General features: G+C 40.5%; 1 protein-coding gene and 1 long non-coding RNA gene across 2 annotated transcripts; both read right to left on the bottom strand.

Annotated features, from left to right (window-relative positions):
* Nucleotides 1-425: 425 nt before the first annotated feature.
* On the bottom strand, nt 426-2,325 carry LOC149819074 (uncharacterized). The gene is made up of 2 exons (XR_016427428.1): nt 2,083-2,325; nt 426-830 (listed from the first exon to the last, which is right to left on the bottom strand). It is a non-coding gene; the product is annotated as an uncharacterized LOC149819074 (long non-coding RNA).
* Nucleotides 2,326-8,602: 6,277 nt separating this feature from the next.
* Nucleotides 8,603-13,117, bottom strand: LOC149819073 (uncharacterized). The gene is made up of 4 exons (XM_089986340.1): nt 12,892-13,117; nt 12,397-12,488; nt 10,641-10,754; nt 8,603-9,050 (listed from the first exon to the last, which is right to left on the bottom strand). The coding sequence occupies exons 1-4, from the start codon at nt 13,115-13,117 to the stop codon at nt 8,970-8,972; spliced, it is 513 nt and encodes a 170-aa protein (XP_089842466.1). The 3' UTR covers nt 8,603-8,969.
* Nucleotides 13,118-14,121: the final 1,004 nt, after the last annotated feature.

The raw sequence follows: 14,121 nt of genomic DNA, 5'->3' as shown, positions 1-14,121 counted from the left end.
CGATCCTGGTCGTTTACGAGCTCTCACTCTGCACACACCCTGATCCTAAATCCAACAGTAGTATCATAGCGAGGTGTGCAGTGTGGGAGGATGAACAGAACAGAGAAGAATGTTAGAGAGAAGATATACTGAAAAAAACAGCAAAATGGGGTTACTGCTCGTTCTCACCTGCAGTGCTTAGGGGCTGAGGATTTAGTCCTATTATTATGTCATAATGAAGAACACTGTGAAATATAGATTAAAATCTCCTTTCAAGGCTGGAAAAACGGCTACTCAAAAGAACCATAAATCCCTAGCCCCTAGGCAGGTGAGACCGAGCAGGAGACATCTTCACCATTCTTCTCTCCTCTGTTTCTCTGGTAATCCTCCCACACTGCACACACCAGGGTCCCAAAATTCCAACAAGGAATAAGAAGTGAAAAGAACGAAGAGCTTCTGCAGCAGTTTCATACAGCAGATGTACTAATAATAGCAGTAGCAAAAACTACTAATACGGAATTAAGAGCATGGTAGAGAGGAAGTAGCTTCAGCAGCAGAGGGTCGTTCACTTCGCCTCTTTGTCGACATCAACGTCCCCGTGGGTTCGGAACCAGGCCTTCTGCTCTAGGATGGAATCCCCCGCCGGTGGCGTTACGGGGGAGGAGCTCAGGCGCTCGCCCCCACCAATGGAAGGGCCACCGTGGGCTTCCTCCCCAGGGGGTCCGAACACTCCCGTCTCAGGGTGCGGGGCCCAGTACTCCGACTGTTGTTTGGGGATCACATCGTCCGGCAGCACGTTCGGCGAGGGGTGGTCTTCCTGGTTCTTGCCGTACGCCGAGTGCAGGATGTGGCTGCAATAAGCAGAAAGGAGGGTCAGACGAGCCGTTCCTTGTTGTGAACAGATGGAGGCAAACTAGCTCAGCAGAAAAACACACATGAATCTCACAAAAAACGAGACAAGGGAGCAGCGCCCTTCGGAAACATGGCAAAGAACCTTTCTACAACATCGTCACATTGAAAAACTAAACGCAGGTCTGAAAGGAAAATTACATAAGAAACGCCGCTCCCTCCTCCTCTGAAGTGTGGTTACTGACCAGCTAAAGATCACTTCGACTTCTCTGACAAGTGGGCTAAAAACAAAACCAGGAATTTCTTTGAAAGGCCTAATTTATCTTTCTTTCTTTTTAATCTCAACAAACCGCCGGCTTCGAAGAGACAAGTGGGTCGAATCTCACGTGTCAGTAAAAAAACACAAGGAAAGGTATTTATTAATTAACCAGTCAATAAATAATCATAAAAAACTAGGAATAAATCCGGTTTATTCTAAGCTTCAAGCTACTCTGCTCTACTTAAGATCGAATGATCGATCAAGAAAAAAAGACGTTTTAATAGATTAGCGATACAAAAAGAAAAATGCTATAAACTCTCAGGAACGATTACAAAAGCAGAAACGATATTTTGAAAAGGAATTGGCAAAAAAACAAAGGCTGCAGAAAATCGGGTTCTCAGATCCACAAAAGAACACGATTTCTGTCACGATCCATCAATAAGTGGGCCACCAGATAAGCCGAAAAAATCTCGCTGAGTTTTCCCCCTTCTATCAGAGAGCTAAAAGGTATCATCAAACAAGAACCCCCCAATTTAACAAAGTTCTCTTTGAATTCTATCTGAATCATGAGAAAGACGAAAATAAATGCACCAACATGGAAACAGAGGAATCAATCATCGCCTAAAGCTCAAGTTTTTTTTTTTCACTACTAAATAGTTACGAGCGAGAACATAATCTAACAAGTTGCTGAGCAAAGATCACTCTGTTTCCAAAGAAATGGAGAAGAAGAAGAGCTTCGAAGATTAATTGCAGGAGATTCTTCTCGAAATGCTTCCAATCTAAAGGAGTATGCCTTAACCTATAGTTTCAGACAAAGACGTGCTCTAATGAGTGTCCAAACACGAAACTACAGCAAAAAAGGAGAAAAAACGAAGGCCAGATGCCAACGAGAGAATCATCCGCCTAAATCTCAACTCCAATTTCAAACAAAAGGCAAGAAAATGAACAATTTCATGAAGAGAAACAAAACTGTACAGAGAGAGAGTTCAAACTACCGAAACGTCGAGATCTGAGCGAAACGCCCGCAAATCCCGACGGATCCTCCCTTGCGCAGAGTAATGGTGGCCATATAACACACGAGAGAGAGAGAGAGAGAGAGAGAGAGAGAGAGAGAGAGAGAGAGAGAACTCTGCGTTTCGATTTCTCTTTGCAGGAAGAAAGAGCAACATAAAGGAGGGATTTCTCCCCCTTTTTCTCACTCGTTCAGTTTTCTTGAGAGCGAAGGAATTCCAAGAGCAAGAGGGAAGAAGAAGAAAGGCAGTAAGTGAGTGTGTCCCCGGGCATCACCAGCGTCAGCCTTTTATAGTGGGCAGGAGAGGGAGCGCCCAGCGGACTCACCTACCACACGCAACCGCCGGCGGCGATCTAACTTCCTCCGTTAATCCTGACGGTAACTGGGTGAGGATAGCGAATATTCCGTCGCGGTATTCGGCACCTCATGAAACGGCCGTTAGTGATGCGGAACTACGGGTAAGCGGGTACGGTTTATCCGGACCGGGTACGATCGCGAGCGCGGGAAGCACATGGTATAGTAAATTACTGAAGTACCCCTAGTTGGGACAAGCTTCTTTGTGTGATTGGCACAAATTGACGTAGTTACCCTCATGGAAAATGAATGCTTTGCTTTGTCAGGGCGAAGGGCATGAGTTGAGTCTTGGCCTTTTTGTGGATAATTTAGTAATTTGTGAAATCATTGAGGGCAGATAGACTGGAAGGGTGAAAAGCTCGTGTCTGTCCAAACCAAGAACTCCTGTGCCTTTTGATAACTTGGCAATTCAAGAATACAACAACAACTACGCCTTCATCCCAAAATAATTGGGGTGGGTGATATGAACCCAAAAATAAAATGGGTCTTTCACATGAATCCTTCTCCTCCAATCATTTCTATCCAATGTCATGTCCCTGGTGAGGTTCAAAGCATTCATATCCTTTCCTATCACCTCTATCCATGTCTTTCTAAGCCTACCCCGACCTTTTTTAACTAATATATTTTCTCATTTCTCCATCCTTCTAACTGGAGCATCATTAGGCCTTCGCCGAATATGTCCAAACCACCGTAAACGATTATCTCTCATCTTATTTTCAATGAGTGCAACGCCTACCTTCTTACGCATCTTCTCGTTCCGAATCTTATATTTTATTGTATTTTCACACATCCATCTCAGCATACGCATCTCAGCTACACTCATTTTTTGAATATGATGCCTCTTGGCAGCCCAACATTCTGTACCATATAGTAAAGCATGCCTAATAGTCGTCCTATAAAACTTTTCCTTCAACCGCAATGACATTCTACGATCGCACAACACTCCAGTTGCACTTTTCCATTTCATCCACCCAACCTTTATCCTATGATTTACATCTCCATCAATTTCTCCATACTTTTGAATAATAGATCCCAAATATTTGAAACAATCATCCACCGGTATTTCTTGCTCACCAAGCTTCATTACACTCTCATCATTACTTCGTTGGCAATCCAAGAACTCGTACGCTAAATGTCCTGAAAACTAATCTAAAATACCAAAAACTACCCTTGGTCCAACTTCGAGCCTCACGTTCGTGTTAGCGCTCGCACTCGACCCAGCCCAATCAAGCCTTAGAGAACTTGCAAGCGGGCTCACTGAGGAGGGTTCCAAGCTCCAAAACCTGAGCCAACCAAGTTGACCTAGTCGTAGTTAGCGCGGCGCAGCTTGTTCACTTAAACGGTGCCCGGCTGCAGGCAAACTACAATAGTACGTAGATGGACATGATCCACATTGCTTGGGTGTGGGTCCGTGCCTAGTCCTTGTTTTGGTGCACCCGTGTTGACCATCTGCAGATGAGTCCAAGCTCTGATATCTCTCAAGCTACTCTTGACTTCGTTGTATGTTTGAACCAATGTTGTCAGTATCGATCTCAATTGTTTGGACTACGATTAAGGTGTATCGGACTATACCGATACTCAAGTGTATCTTTCTGAATCGGCCAAAAAATAATTAAAATTTTATTATGTGTCAATCAAAACGTGACACATGTTAAAATTATATTAAAATTTAATATTAAACTATCTCTATATTTATTAAAAAATAGCAGTATTGTATCCATTTTCAGGGGATAAGATACGCACCGATCCTGACAACATTGGTTTGAAACAATGTTGTCAGTATCGGTATCGGCCCTGAATCATTGAGACACTGATTCAGCTGTATCGGCCCCATACCGATACTCAACTGAATCATTCTGTATCGGTCCAAAATTAATAAAAAAGTATAATGTGTCAATCATAACGTGATACGTGTTAAAACCATTAAAATAAATTTAAAATAATATTAAAATAGTATTTTTAGTATTAAAAATTAGCCAATTCAGGTCTGCAGCGTATCTAATCTCTGCTGATACAATGCGTATCGGCCGATACTGATAACATTGGTTTGGATCCTATCCCTAAAATTGACTTGACTCTGACCTCTCATTCATCCCAAAGTTTGCTAAAACCACCAATCAATTAATATGAACTTCCGTATCTTTCTTTTAAGTTCTTAGCCATGATTAGTGAAAAAAAGAATTCTCTCGCCCTTTTGAAATGGATATCAAAGGATCTGATATCTGAGTCCATTTAGCTGGATTTGTTTAGCCTAAACCATATGTGATTATAATCAAACCCAAAACTAGTTTTGATTTTTCACTATAGAATTCCACGGATACCCGAATCCAATTGCATGTAAAAAATCGGATTTGGTATGAGCTTTTCACGGTTCCAATCAGAATTGGATTAGCCAACATCAGATTCGATAGTGACCATTGGAATGGAAAGCTTGTTCGTATAAGTATGGTCCGGTTTACATCAGCCTTAGCTGTTAGGCTGTCTTTTCCAGACCAGTGCTGTGAGGATGGAAGATCAGGTACAATGTGATTACACTTTTGGTGTGCTGCTACACATAATCACCCTCCATCTGTTATTGGGTCCCACAGCTGACAGGCTTTATCCCAAAGATGGGAGGTCATCAGGTGCATCCGCATGCTAAAAGTATCTAATCGCATTGCACCTGATCCTCCCTCAGGTTAGGTCAGGATGGGCCAATCTAAGCCCAACTGACCACAATCCCAGCCCGGCTTGGGCTAATCCCTAGTTGGGTCGGGCTCATTTTTTCACTTTAAGGCGGGTCAGCCTCTTCACTAGTCAAGTCAGACCACACTTCACTTTAATCAAGCCTACATTGCAACCCAAGCTTGGACCAGGTATGCCGATTGAGCACCCGGGCCCATGTCCACCCTCAGTCGATATGTCCACTTCATTATTCCACAACGGTATCTTTGTTTTTTGGGTTAAGTTTGGAAGCCAAAAAAAAGATGTAGAAAAGTACACTTTTTGATAAGGGTGGAGGTGGAGGAATGTTTTCTACCAAGAGAAAATTTATTTTTACACTCTCCACCATCCATCTAAACACTACCCACCAATCTACTGCTCTCTCTCCCTCCACTCTATTTTTCTCATGCACAAACAGGCCAAATACTTTCTTTTGAAAAACTTCTCATATAAAAAAACTCTTATTGGCAATTTTTTTTTTTTTATAAGAGGTTTTCACTCTTCCAAATGTGTCATTGGGATTAGAGATTTTTTTTTTTCCTTTTCTCTCATCATTATCTTTGAGACATAGCCATGTAGAATACAGTCTAATTCAAAAATTAAGGGAGCCAAATCCATATTGACATACTCTTTTTAAGATCTCATTGTTGCAAGTTGTTTTAATCAAATCAAACCCTATAAATGTGATCAATATGGAACATTTAGTGAAGTTCAGCATTCAATTTGCGGAAATCTTACTTGCATGCATGATTTTGTGGTAATTCAAAAATTGGCATTTTGAAAGTTTTTCTTTTACATAACTTTTTGTGTAAAAAAAACATGATTTAAGAGTCATTTTTTATCAAATTGACCACGTTTGTTTTGAACAAAACTTTCAAACAATGCTAGTTTTCTGATTCTATGCTAAGATGGGAAAAGATACGTTTTTTTTTTAAAGAGAGAGAGAGAGAGAGAGAGAGAGAGCAGTTATAAATAGTTCATTAGCTTTTGAAAAACTCATAATGTGCCAAGTAACACTTCTTTTTTATATGTAAACTCTATGTACATGGCCATACAAATTTTTAATTACAATACCAACCAACCTGACAAGAATGTCAATTAAAAAAACTTATAAAGCATTCAATTTTTTGCACCTGCTTTTATAATATTTAAGAAAAGGGTAATATGGACAGGTACTGAACAAACACCACCTAGTGTGTCAAATGTTATGGACGACCGTAGCTTGCCACTTGACATGAGACGATTACAATTCGAATTCACTGTGGACAAAGCTGGGTATACTATCCAGCCGAGATTGTAGGCCTGCCAATGTGCAGTCGGTGATTACATAGACCTCATTTTCGGTCCAGTTGTCTGTCTTGGTCCATAATAAACTCGGTCAGAAAGAAAAGGGTAATTCACATTTAGGCACCAACTTATGACACAAGTTTATGTTTTGCCACCCCAAATATATGAATGCCCAACTTTTTAAGAAATTGCTCATATGACTATCGAAGTTGCTTTTTCTTTATCGAAAATGCCTCAATTGTTTGTTATATGTAATTATGATCAGACGTCTCTTTCCAAGAACAATCCATAATCTGAGACTCTGAGTACTTAAAACAATGAAAATCGGATTTTGCAACTTATGATTTCATGTGGACAGATATTTCTTTCTAATTAAAGCTGAATCCTTCTTCAGTTAGTGCTTTATCATGCTTAACGTCTAAGTAATTAGCTTCCTTACTTTTTATATCTGAAATGTATCAACAGACAAGGGTGCTCAGGATTAAGTCTATGGATTGAATGTCTTTGGGTAAATTACATAATAGTTGTTGATCAATTTATCAGCTATTCAAATAAACCATACTATTTTTTTGTGATTACATTCAGCCACCTACTCTCTCTCTCTCTCTCTCTCTCGCGCGCGCGCCTTGGATGCCCGAATCTGCTCTATGGGCGAAGGGCTTTTCTTCCTGATCTCGGCTCCTGGCTTGGTTAATCTTCCACGATAAGGTCCAAACTCACTCTACCTTAAAGAGGTGGGGCTTCCAGCTACCGAGTTGTTGTGTGCTTTGTCATGCTGCTGAAGAATCTTCTTTCCACCTCTTCTGGTCTTGCCTTACTTTTGTGGAGATCTTTCGTAGGACTTGAAAGCAACCAAAGGTCCTGGTTATGGAGGAGTCCATTGTGCTTGACCTCATATTGGGTCTGGTCTACCTTCGACGCAGTATGCGATGGCGGTTAATCCGAAGGTCGTGGTTGTTTATCACTTGGTGGTTCATTTGGATGGCGCGCAACGATGCCATTTTTCAAGAATCTCCGGTTCACATTAATCTTCTTGCGCACAAAATCCTAGTGGACGTTTACACGATTCTGCGTATTCATTTTCCCAATCTTACTTTTCCTACTAGTGTTGCTCCGCTCCCCTTGGACATTTTTGGTTTTGCAGCTCCTGTGTGAGCAGCTTGTTTTTTGTTTGTTTTGCTCCTGCTTGTTTCTGTTTGTTTTGATATGCTTTTGTTCTCTTTGGGTTCAACTATGTTGACCCTTTTTGTGGCTATGTTGAAATCTTTTTTCAGCTCTCTCTCTCTCTCAAGGATGGCAGTGGACAGGGAGAAAACGGGCCTCACCCTGTCTCGACGTGTTTAGATCGGGGATGAAGGACATGAAATGGAAAATAGATTGGGGATGAAAGTTAAAATTAAAACCCGTGCGGGGATAAACTTAATCTTGCTTCTGCCCCGCCCCATCCCTGGTCACCATTAAGAAAATTACAATTATATATATATATATATATATATATATATATATAACCCTAACATAAAACCCTTTCTCGAATCTCTCATATCTTCTTTTATTTAACAAACTGCCCGAGCACCCATTTATCTCATCTCCTTCCTCTCTTTTCTCTAACGGCAGAAGGCAAAAGGCAGCAACGGCGAAAGGACCGAAGAAACGAGACCCCGCTCCGCCTCGCGCTATTTGAACCGAGGATGGAGGACGAACCAAGGATGGAGGTTAAAATCAAAACCCGTGAGAGGATGGAGGGCAAAATTTTGAGACGGAGTGCAGGTGGAGACCTTGTCCCCCGCCCTGGTCTACTGCCATCTCTCTCTCTCTCTCTCTATATATATATATATATATATATATATATATATATATATATATATTGCCATCCCTTCTCTCTCTACATAAGTCCTGACTTGTTGAGGAAGTAGGCAAAATATTTTTTCCTTTTCCTTTTTCTCTTGTAACGATTATCTTTTAGCTTGATTTTTGGGGTTACCTAAGATAGGGTATGGTAGTGGATGACTGAAAATTTGCATTAATGTCCAAAGAACCAAAAAAATGACAACACAATCAACTATTGATGAACAACAATAAAACAAAATGACGCAGAAGGAAGCTCATCTCTGAATGGCCTTTCTACTTCTTAGCAAGGATTTTTGCCACACACTTTCCACTGTAATTAGCAAAGCTGAAGAATGCCATTTCCTTTTCAGTACACTAAGTTCTATTCCTTTGTTACAGGTTAACACATGTTATATGAGAATGCACAAATACTTCGATGTGCTGCATATTGATTTGAGCAGCATTAATACATAGAGGAAACAACCAAACCTTATGCATACACACGTTTTATTTTTCCTTTTCCGTAGGCGAGCTAGGGGACAAACCCCGTGTGATTTAAACCTGAGACCCCTCGGTTATGATAGTGCAACCTTACACTAGGAAAGGGAAATGCAGACAGGAAATGAAGAGACCTTGGGCCGACTCTCTCCTTCATGTTAGAGAAATGACAGGATCATCCACGGCGTCTTTCCATTCTTCTTACATGATGATATCCAAAGCCACGTCTAGTGCTGATTCATAATCATCATCTGAACTTTCATCTGATTTTTTGTCAATCACCTGGCACAAGATCATGTCAAAACTCGCATCACCTTAACACAAAAATACTTGGGGTGCATTGAGATCTGATGTGGCATAGATCTACTACCCAGATCCGAGGTTCTCAAATAAGGTATCTCAGATCCTCGTCTTTTAAGGATCTGAGGTACATAAAATGGCCTTGATTCACGGTTCTGTGAACCAACCTGGGGGGATTGGGCCAGAGATCCTCACTTCTCAAATCCCAGGATTTTCCTCCAATTTGAGATTTAACCAGCGTGTGGTGGATTCACAATCCATTGCCTTCCTTGATCCACTTTGGCTACATACACCCCTACCCCTGCACAGGTTTAACAGAGGCAATCAAACTGACAGAGCTATTTTTTTATTATATTCCTTGGCTGCCTAGTGCATTTCAAGCAGAACTCGGGCTATGAGTACAGATACCGTCTTAGTTCATGATGCAAAACTCATGGGAGATATATCCAAAAAATGAGCTAGAAGTCAAATAGATGCCCAAAAGTGCTCCTGTTTACAGTCTGAACCCAGCACAATTTCTGCCCCACTAAACATGCTCAACTATTTCTCAGCCCTCACTGCCGTATACCTCTCCAAACATGGGTCACTCCAGAGTTCTTCTAATCAAGGAAGCTGAAATTCCAAGAATCTCTTCATATCTTAATATTGATGGTGAAGGCGAGATTGAATCTAGGGAAATATGGCAATGCAAAGAAAAATACTAAAAAATATGCATCAATTTATAAAATAGTGTCACGGAACAATGCAGTCAAGTTTTGGGGATGAAATGAGCAGAGAAGTATAGCAACTATATAAACCAAAACTTCTGTCAAGATATCAAATGGAAATGGTTAAGAAAAACAAAACAAAAAAAGAGCCAACTGCCCTTGAGCTCAATTCATTTAGCCACCTTTAAAGGGACAAATTCTGCAGATAAGCTTTGCTAAAGAATTGACAGCATTGGGGATTTTAACAAAATGAAAATTTTCACTAATGCTCCCTTTTTATATTAACACAATTTTCCTGAGGCAACAACCACTTTCTTGCCTTCCTAACCAAATTTGATCTAAAAATTGCTCATTAGGATTAGACTCTTTGAGTTATAAATAGGAACAACTTACATCCCAAGGTTACATTGCATATGCACAATAGCAAAACCTCCTATAATGAAATAAACATTCTTTCTCATCCAAGTATTTTTCTAAGCCATTGTGTTTTTACCAATCTTGCTGCAACATATGTTCAATCCTGCCAACAATCAACTTGTCCAACTTCTTGATCCTACCAACAATCAATTTGTCTAAACACATATTGTGAACAGTCTGTAGAAATCTCTCACATAAATGATCCATCCCTAAGCAAGATCACTGCACAGATGGAACTCTTTGACTGTACGACAATAACATAACTTATCCCACCTAAGCTACACATGCATTTTCTGTTGGAACTTTTTTTTTTGGATAATTCAAGAGAGATTTTCTGTTGGAACTTTAACAATACTGCTAACATGGCAAGTCTGTGCTTCTCAATTCAGTTGTTAACATTATTACTTTCATAAAAATAAAAAGTGAACATAAAGCAGTACAAGTTTACCTCTTTGATTTGAGAAATGTGATGCGACTCTCTGCAACAATTTCTCAGCTGAGATACTGAGTCATAATTTCCTTCAAGAAAATCTTCATGCATGATCATCAATTGCTCTGCCACCTGCTCCAACACAACCAATCAATACGTGCATAAAAAATATGAGATTATAGTATACTTTGATTGCAAATTAGCCATACACATCTACGATATCGTCATCAATGTGAAACCTTAATTAGAAAGAAAAAAGGCATGTGCCAAATAAGGATTTTGTAATAGAGAACAAACCCAAACATCAAACAAATGAAAGCAAAATTTATCATACAAGCACATTTAAATTTGAGAACTACTTTAGAAAAATTACATGAACCAGCTACCCCTCAAAACAGAAGCATCATAGAACTATAGAAGCAATAACAGCCACAGCAGCATTGACAAGACTTTTGATGGAAAAACTTCTAATTTCCATTGTTTCCATACAACTCGTATGTCTTTAGATGAGGTGTTTATTAATACACGGGCCTTCCAGAGTGCATTATCTGTGTTAATTTATCATTTCAACATTGTTCACATACTGATGAGTTGTGGAGCCTAATTCAGAGTTTTTGCCCTTGCAGAAAGGGGGCTCCCCCCGGCACGGGTCGTGGGGGGCAGCGCCCAACAGAAGTTTTTTTTGGGGGGGCTTATGTTTGAGACCCGGTTTCTTATGGATCAGACCCGATTTGTTTAGGTTTAGGGTTGTCGCCCTTGCCTTGTATAAATACTTTCTTTTTTTTCTCTCTTATAACAATCGTAAAAGAGCAATAAGATTTCTCTCTGGGCAGCCGTGGTTTTTTACTCTCTATCTAGTTTGAGGGGAGGTTTTTCCACGTAAATCTGTGTGTCCCTCTTCTTTATGATTTGATTGTTCTTGTTTCTTCGTTTTCTTGCTTGAGAGTTTCCTAACACACACAACCAGGGACATAGGATTTAAGCTTACCTTCAGAGAATGACTTTTGTTGGTAGGCAATTGAAGCAACTGGTAAATTAGTAGGTGCAATTCTATACAGAATGCTTTCTCTGTATTATTTTCAGTCCAGGGAATTGTCAAGTTGGGAAGCAGCATTTTGCGTCACCCAAATTCCAAGACATACTTGTTGCTTTGTAACAAAGAATTGCTTACTCTTTCACTATGCTCTTTAGTACAGTATCTTTCGTCCAGAGTAAAAGAGACATCGCTTTAGTATGGACCTATCGGAATTTTGAACAATTTTGACATTAGATCCTTTCAACATCTTGTATTAGCCAATTAGGCTTTCTTGCCTTCTGGTATACATGGGAGGGAAGGAACAAAAAGTAGTTTCCAAGACATGAAGGCACAGCTATTCACCGTAGGAATCAGTCAGCTATTCTTCTTTTGGCTAAGGATAAATGAGCTGGTTTAGATGTCAGCAAGATTGGATCTAATAGATTATTGTTGCATATGCCTGCAACTAATTTTTGTTTTTCTCTTTCCTTTCACTACTTGTCACTTTGCGTTTCATTTTTTTTAAACCATATTTCTTCTCAAAAATCACGTTCTTAGATCATGTAATCGTTCTAATTATAGCAAAAACAGATCTTCAATGGCATCTTCTGATGCTGATAAAGTATTTAAAACGTCTCTATTCTTTAAATGAGTTTCTTGAGAGTTAACAGCCAATGAGACAATTTGTACACATAAAAAAATGATTTAAAGCTATATCTACGATTCTACGGCCACTCGCATGGTTCAGCACATTCATACCTCCTCAACGCTACCATCCTCAATTTCTGCATTGAAAAAGAGCACCATCTTCTCATCAAGCATCATTTCCAACTCGTCTACATGAAAGGGTGCTGAAAACCAACAGAAAACAAAAAATGTTGGCCATATAGATTATCTCTCTAGAATCATGATTTCAAGCACAACTAATTTGCTTCAAATCCTCCTAACATGAACACTAGTAAGAATACGCGGATCCAGCGAAAAAAAAAAACGCTAAATATTCATCCTCGACTACCTATATCGCCCATATGAATCAAAATCCAATTACAAAAAACATTCAATCACCATTCAGACAATATGGGCATCAATGCAACCCGACCAACTTATCCAAATCAATGTAAAATGATTCTACCAAGAAAAAAAAACATGGAAATGACAAAAGAAACTGCATACACCCACATCACAGAACCGCATAAACAATTCAACAGAGAGAGAGAGAGAGGTTCATGTGGAAAGAAGGGAAACCATCGTCACCATTTGAGAAGGCGAACCAGGAGACCAAATCTCGGACCAATTGGTCGGACTTCTGGCGGGAATTGCAGCCGCCCCACTGGTTGTGCACGGCGAGGCGCAGGGCGGTCCATCGGGAGAGCACCAAATGAACAGCCTCGGCGAAGAGCGCTAGGGACTCCGCCTGCAGCCGCTGCGGAGACCTTCCTCCTTCTCCTCCTCCTCTATGGTGGATGCTGAGGGAATCCATGGAAGTCTGATTGGTAAGGCCGACCGTGGGAGGGAAGAAGCTCTCACCCCCTTCGGCCGATGATGCTCGCCTCTGCTTCTTCGCTCCTTTCCCCCCGCTTTTTCGTTTCACTATGTATAATTTTTCCGTTGTGGGGAGTTGGCGACTCGGTGAAACACGAAGCGGCAAACGAGAGAGAGAGAGAGAGACCAGGTCAAGGTTCCGATTGTTGGAGAATTGAGGTGTGGTGTGGGTGGTCCGGTTTGTATTGGGTACCCGACTCAACTCCGGCCCGAATTCTTTCACGAAAAGTGTCAACCCGAATAATATTCGGGTCGACCCGAGTCCAAGCCAAGCAATATGTGAGTCGGATTTGGGTCATGATTTTTGTTAAGCACTCAACATGACTCGGGTTTTTTGCTGGGTACCCGATCTGATCGAGTATTTTATATGTATTTTTAATAAAATTAAATCTCTAAAACTATGTGGTGTCCGAGTTTAGGATTCCATTTTAGTGATCCAACATAACCGGGAACCCGAACCTGACAATTTGTTATTTGGTTGGGTTCAAGTATACCTTGATGGGTCGAGTACCTGACCCGTTGATAGCCCTAAACGTCAGTAAGGTTGCAATCTGCAAACAGGCCACATATGGGTCGGGTCGGAGCTGACCTGACACTGGATCCAACTTTCAATAAATGGATCCGGTTTTGGATTTGGATCTACATGATAACATGCGGTATAATTCTGGATCAGATTATGATTTGACTCCCTTGATACTGGGTCTGTAGAAAACAGGCCAGGTATAAATAAAAAGAGTTGGATCAGACCCAGTTCTTGTTCAGATCAAAACTTATTTTGTTTATCCCATCTCGACTAGGATCTGACTAAACCGAACATTATTTGTTCAAAATCCAACGCAGATTCAGAGATGGATTGCCCGGATTTGATAGTGTGAGTTATGACGGATCAGACCTCTGAAGTTTTACATGATTCTGGTTTACATGATTTTTGTTAAGCCAGAT

This window comes from Nuphar pumila, chromosome 13 (genome assembly GCF_984573655.1).
Source record: "Nuphar pumila chromosome 13, dmNupPumi1.hap1.1, whole genome shotgun sequence".
NCBI classification, from domain to species: domain Eukaryota; kingdom Viridiplantae; phylum Streptophyta; class Magnoliopsida; order Nymphaeales; family Nymphaeaceae; genus Nuphar; species Nuphar pumila.
The sequence above is the reverse complement of the archived record's forward strand: the minus strand, read 5'-3'. Positions and strand labels throughout refer to the sequence as shown.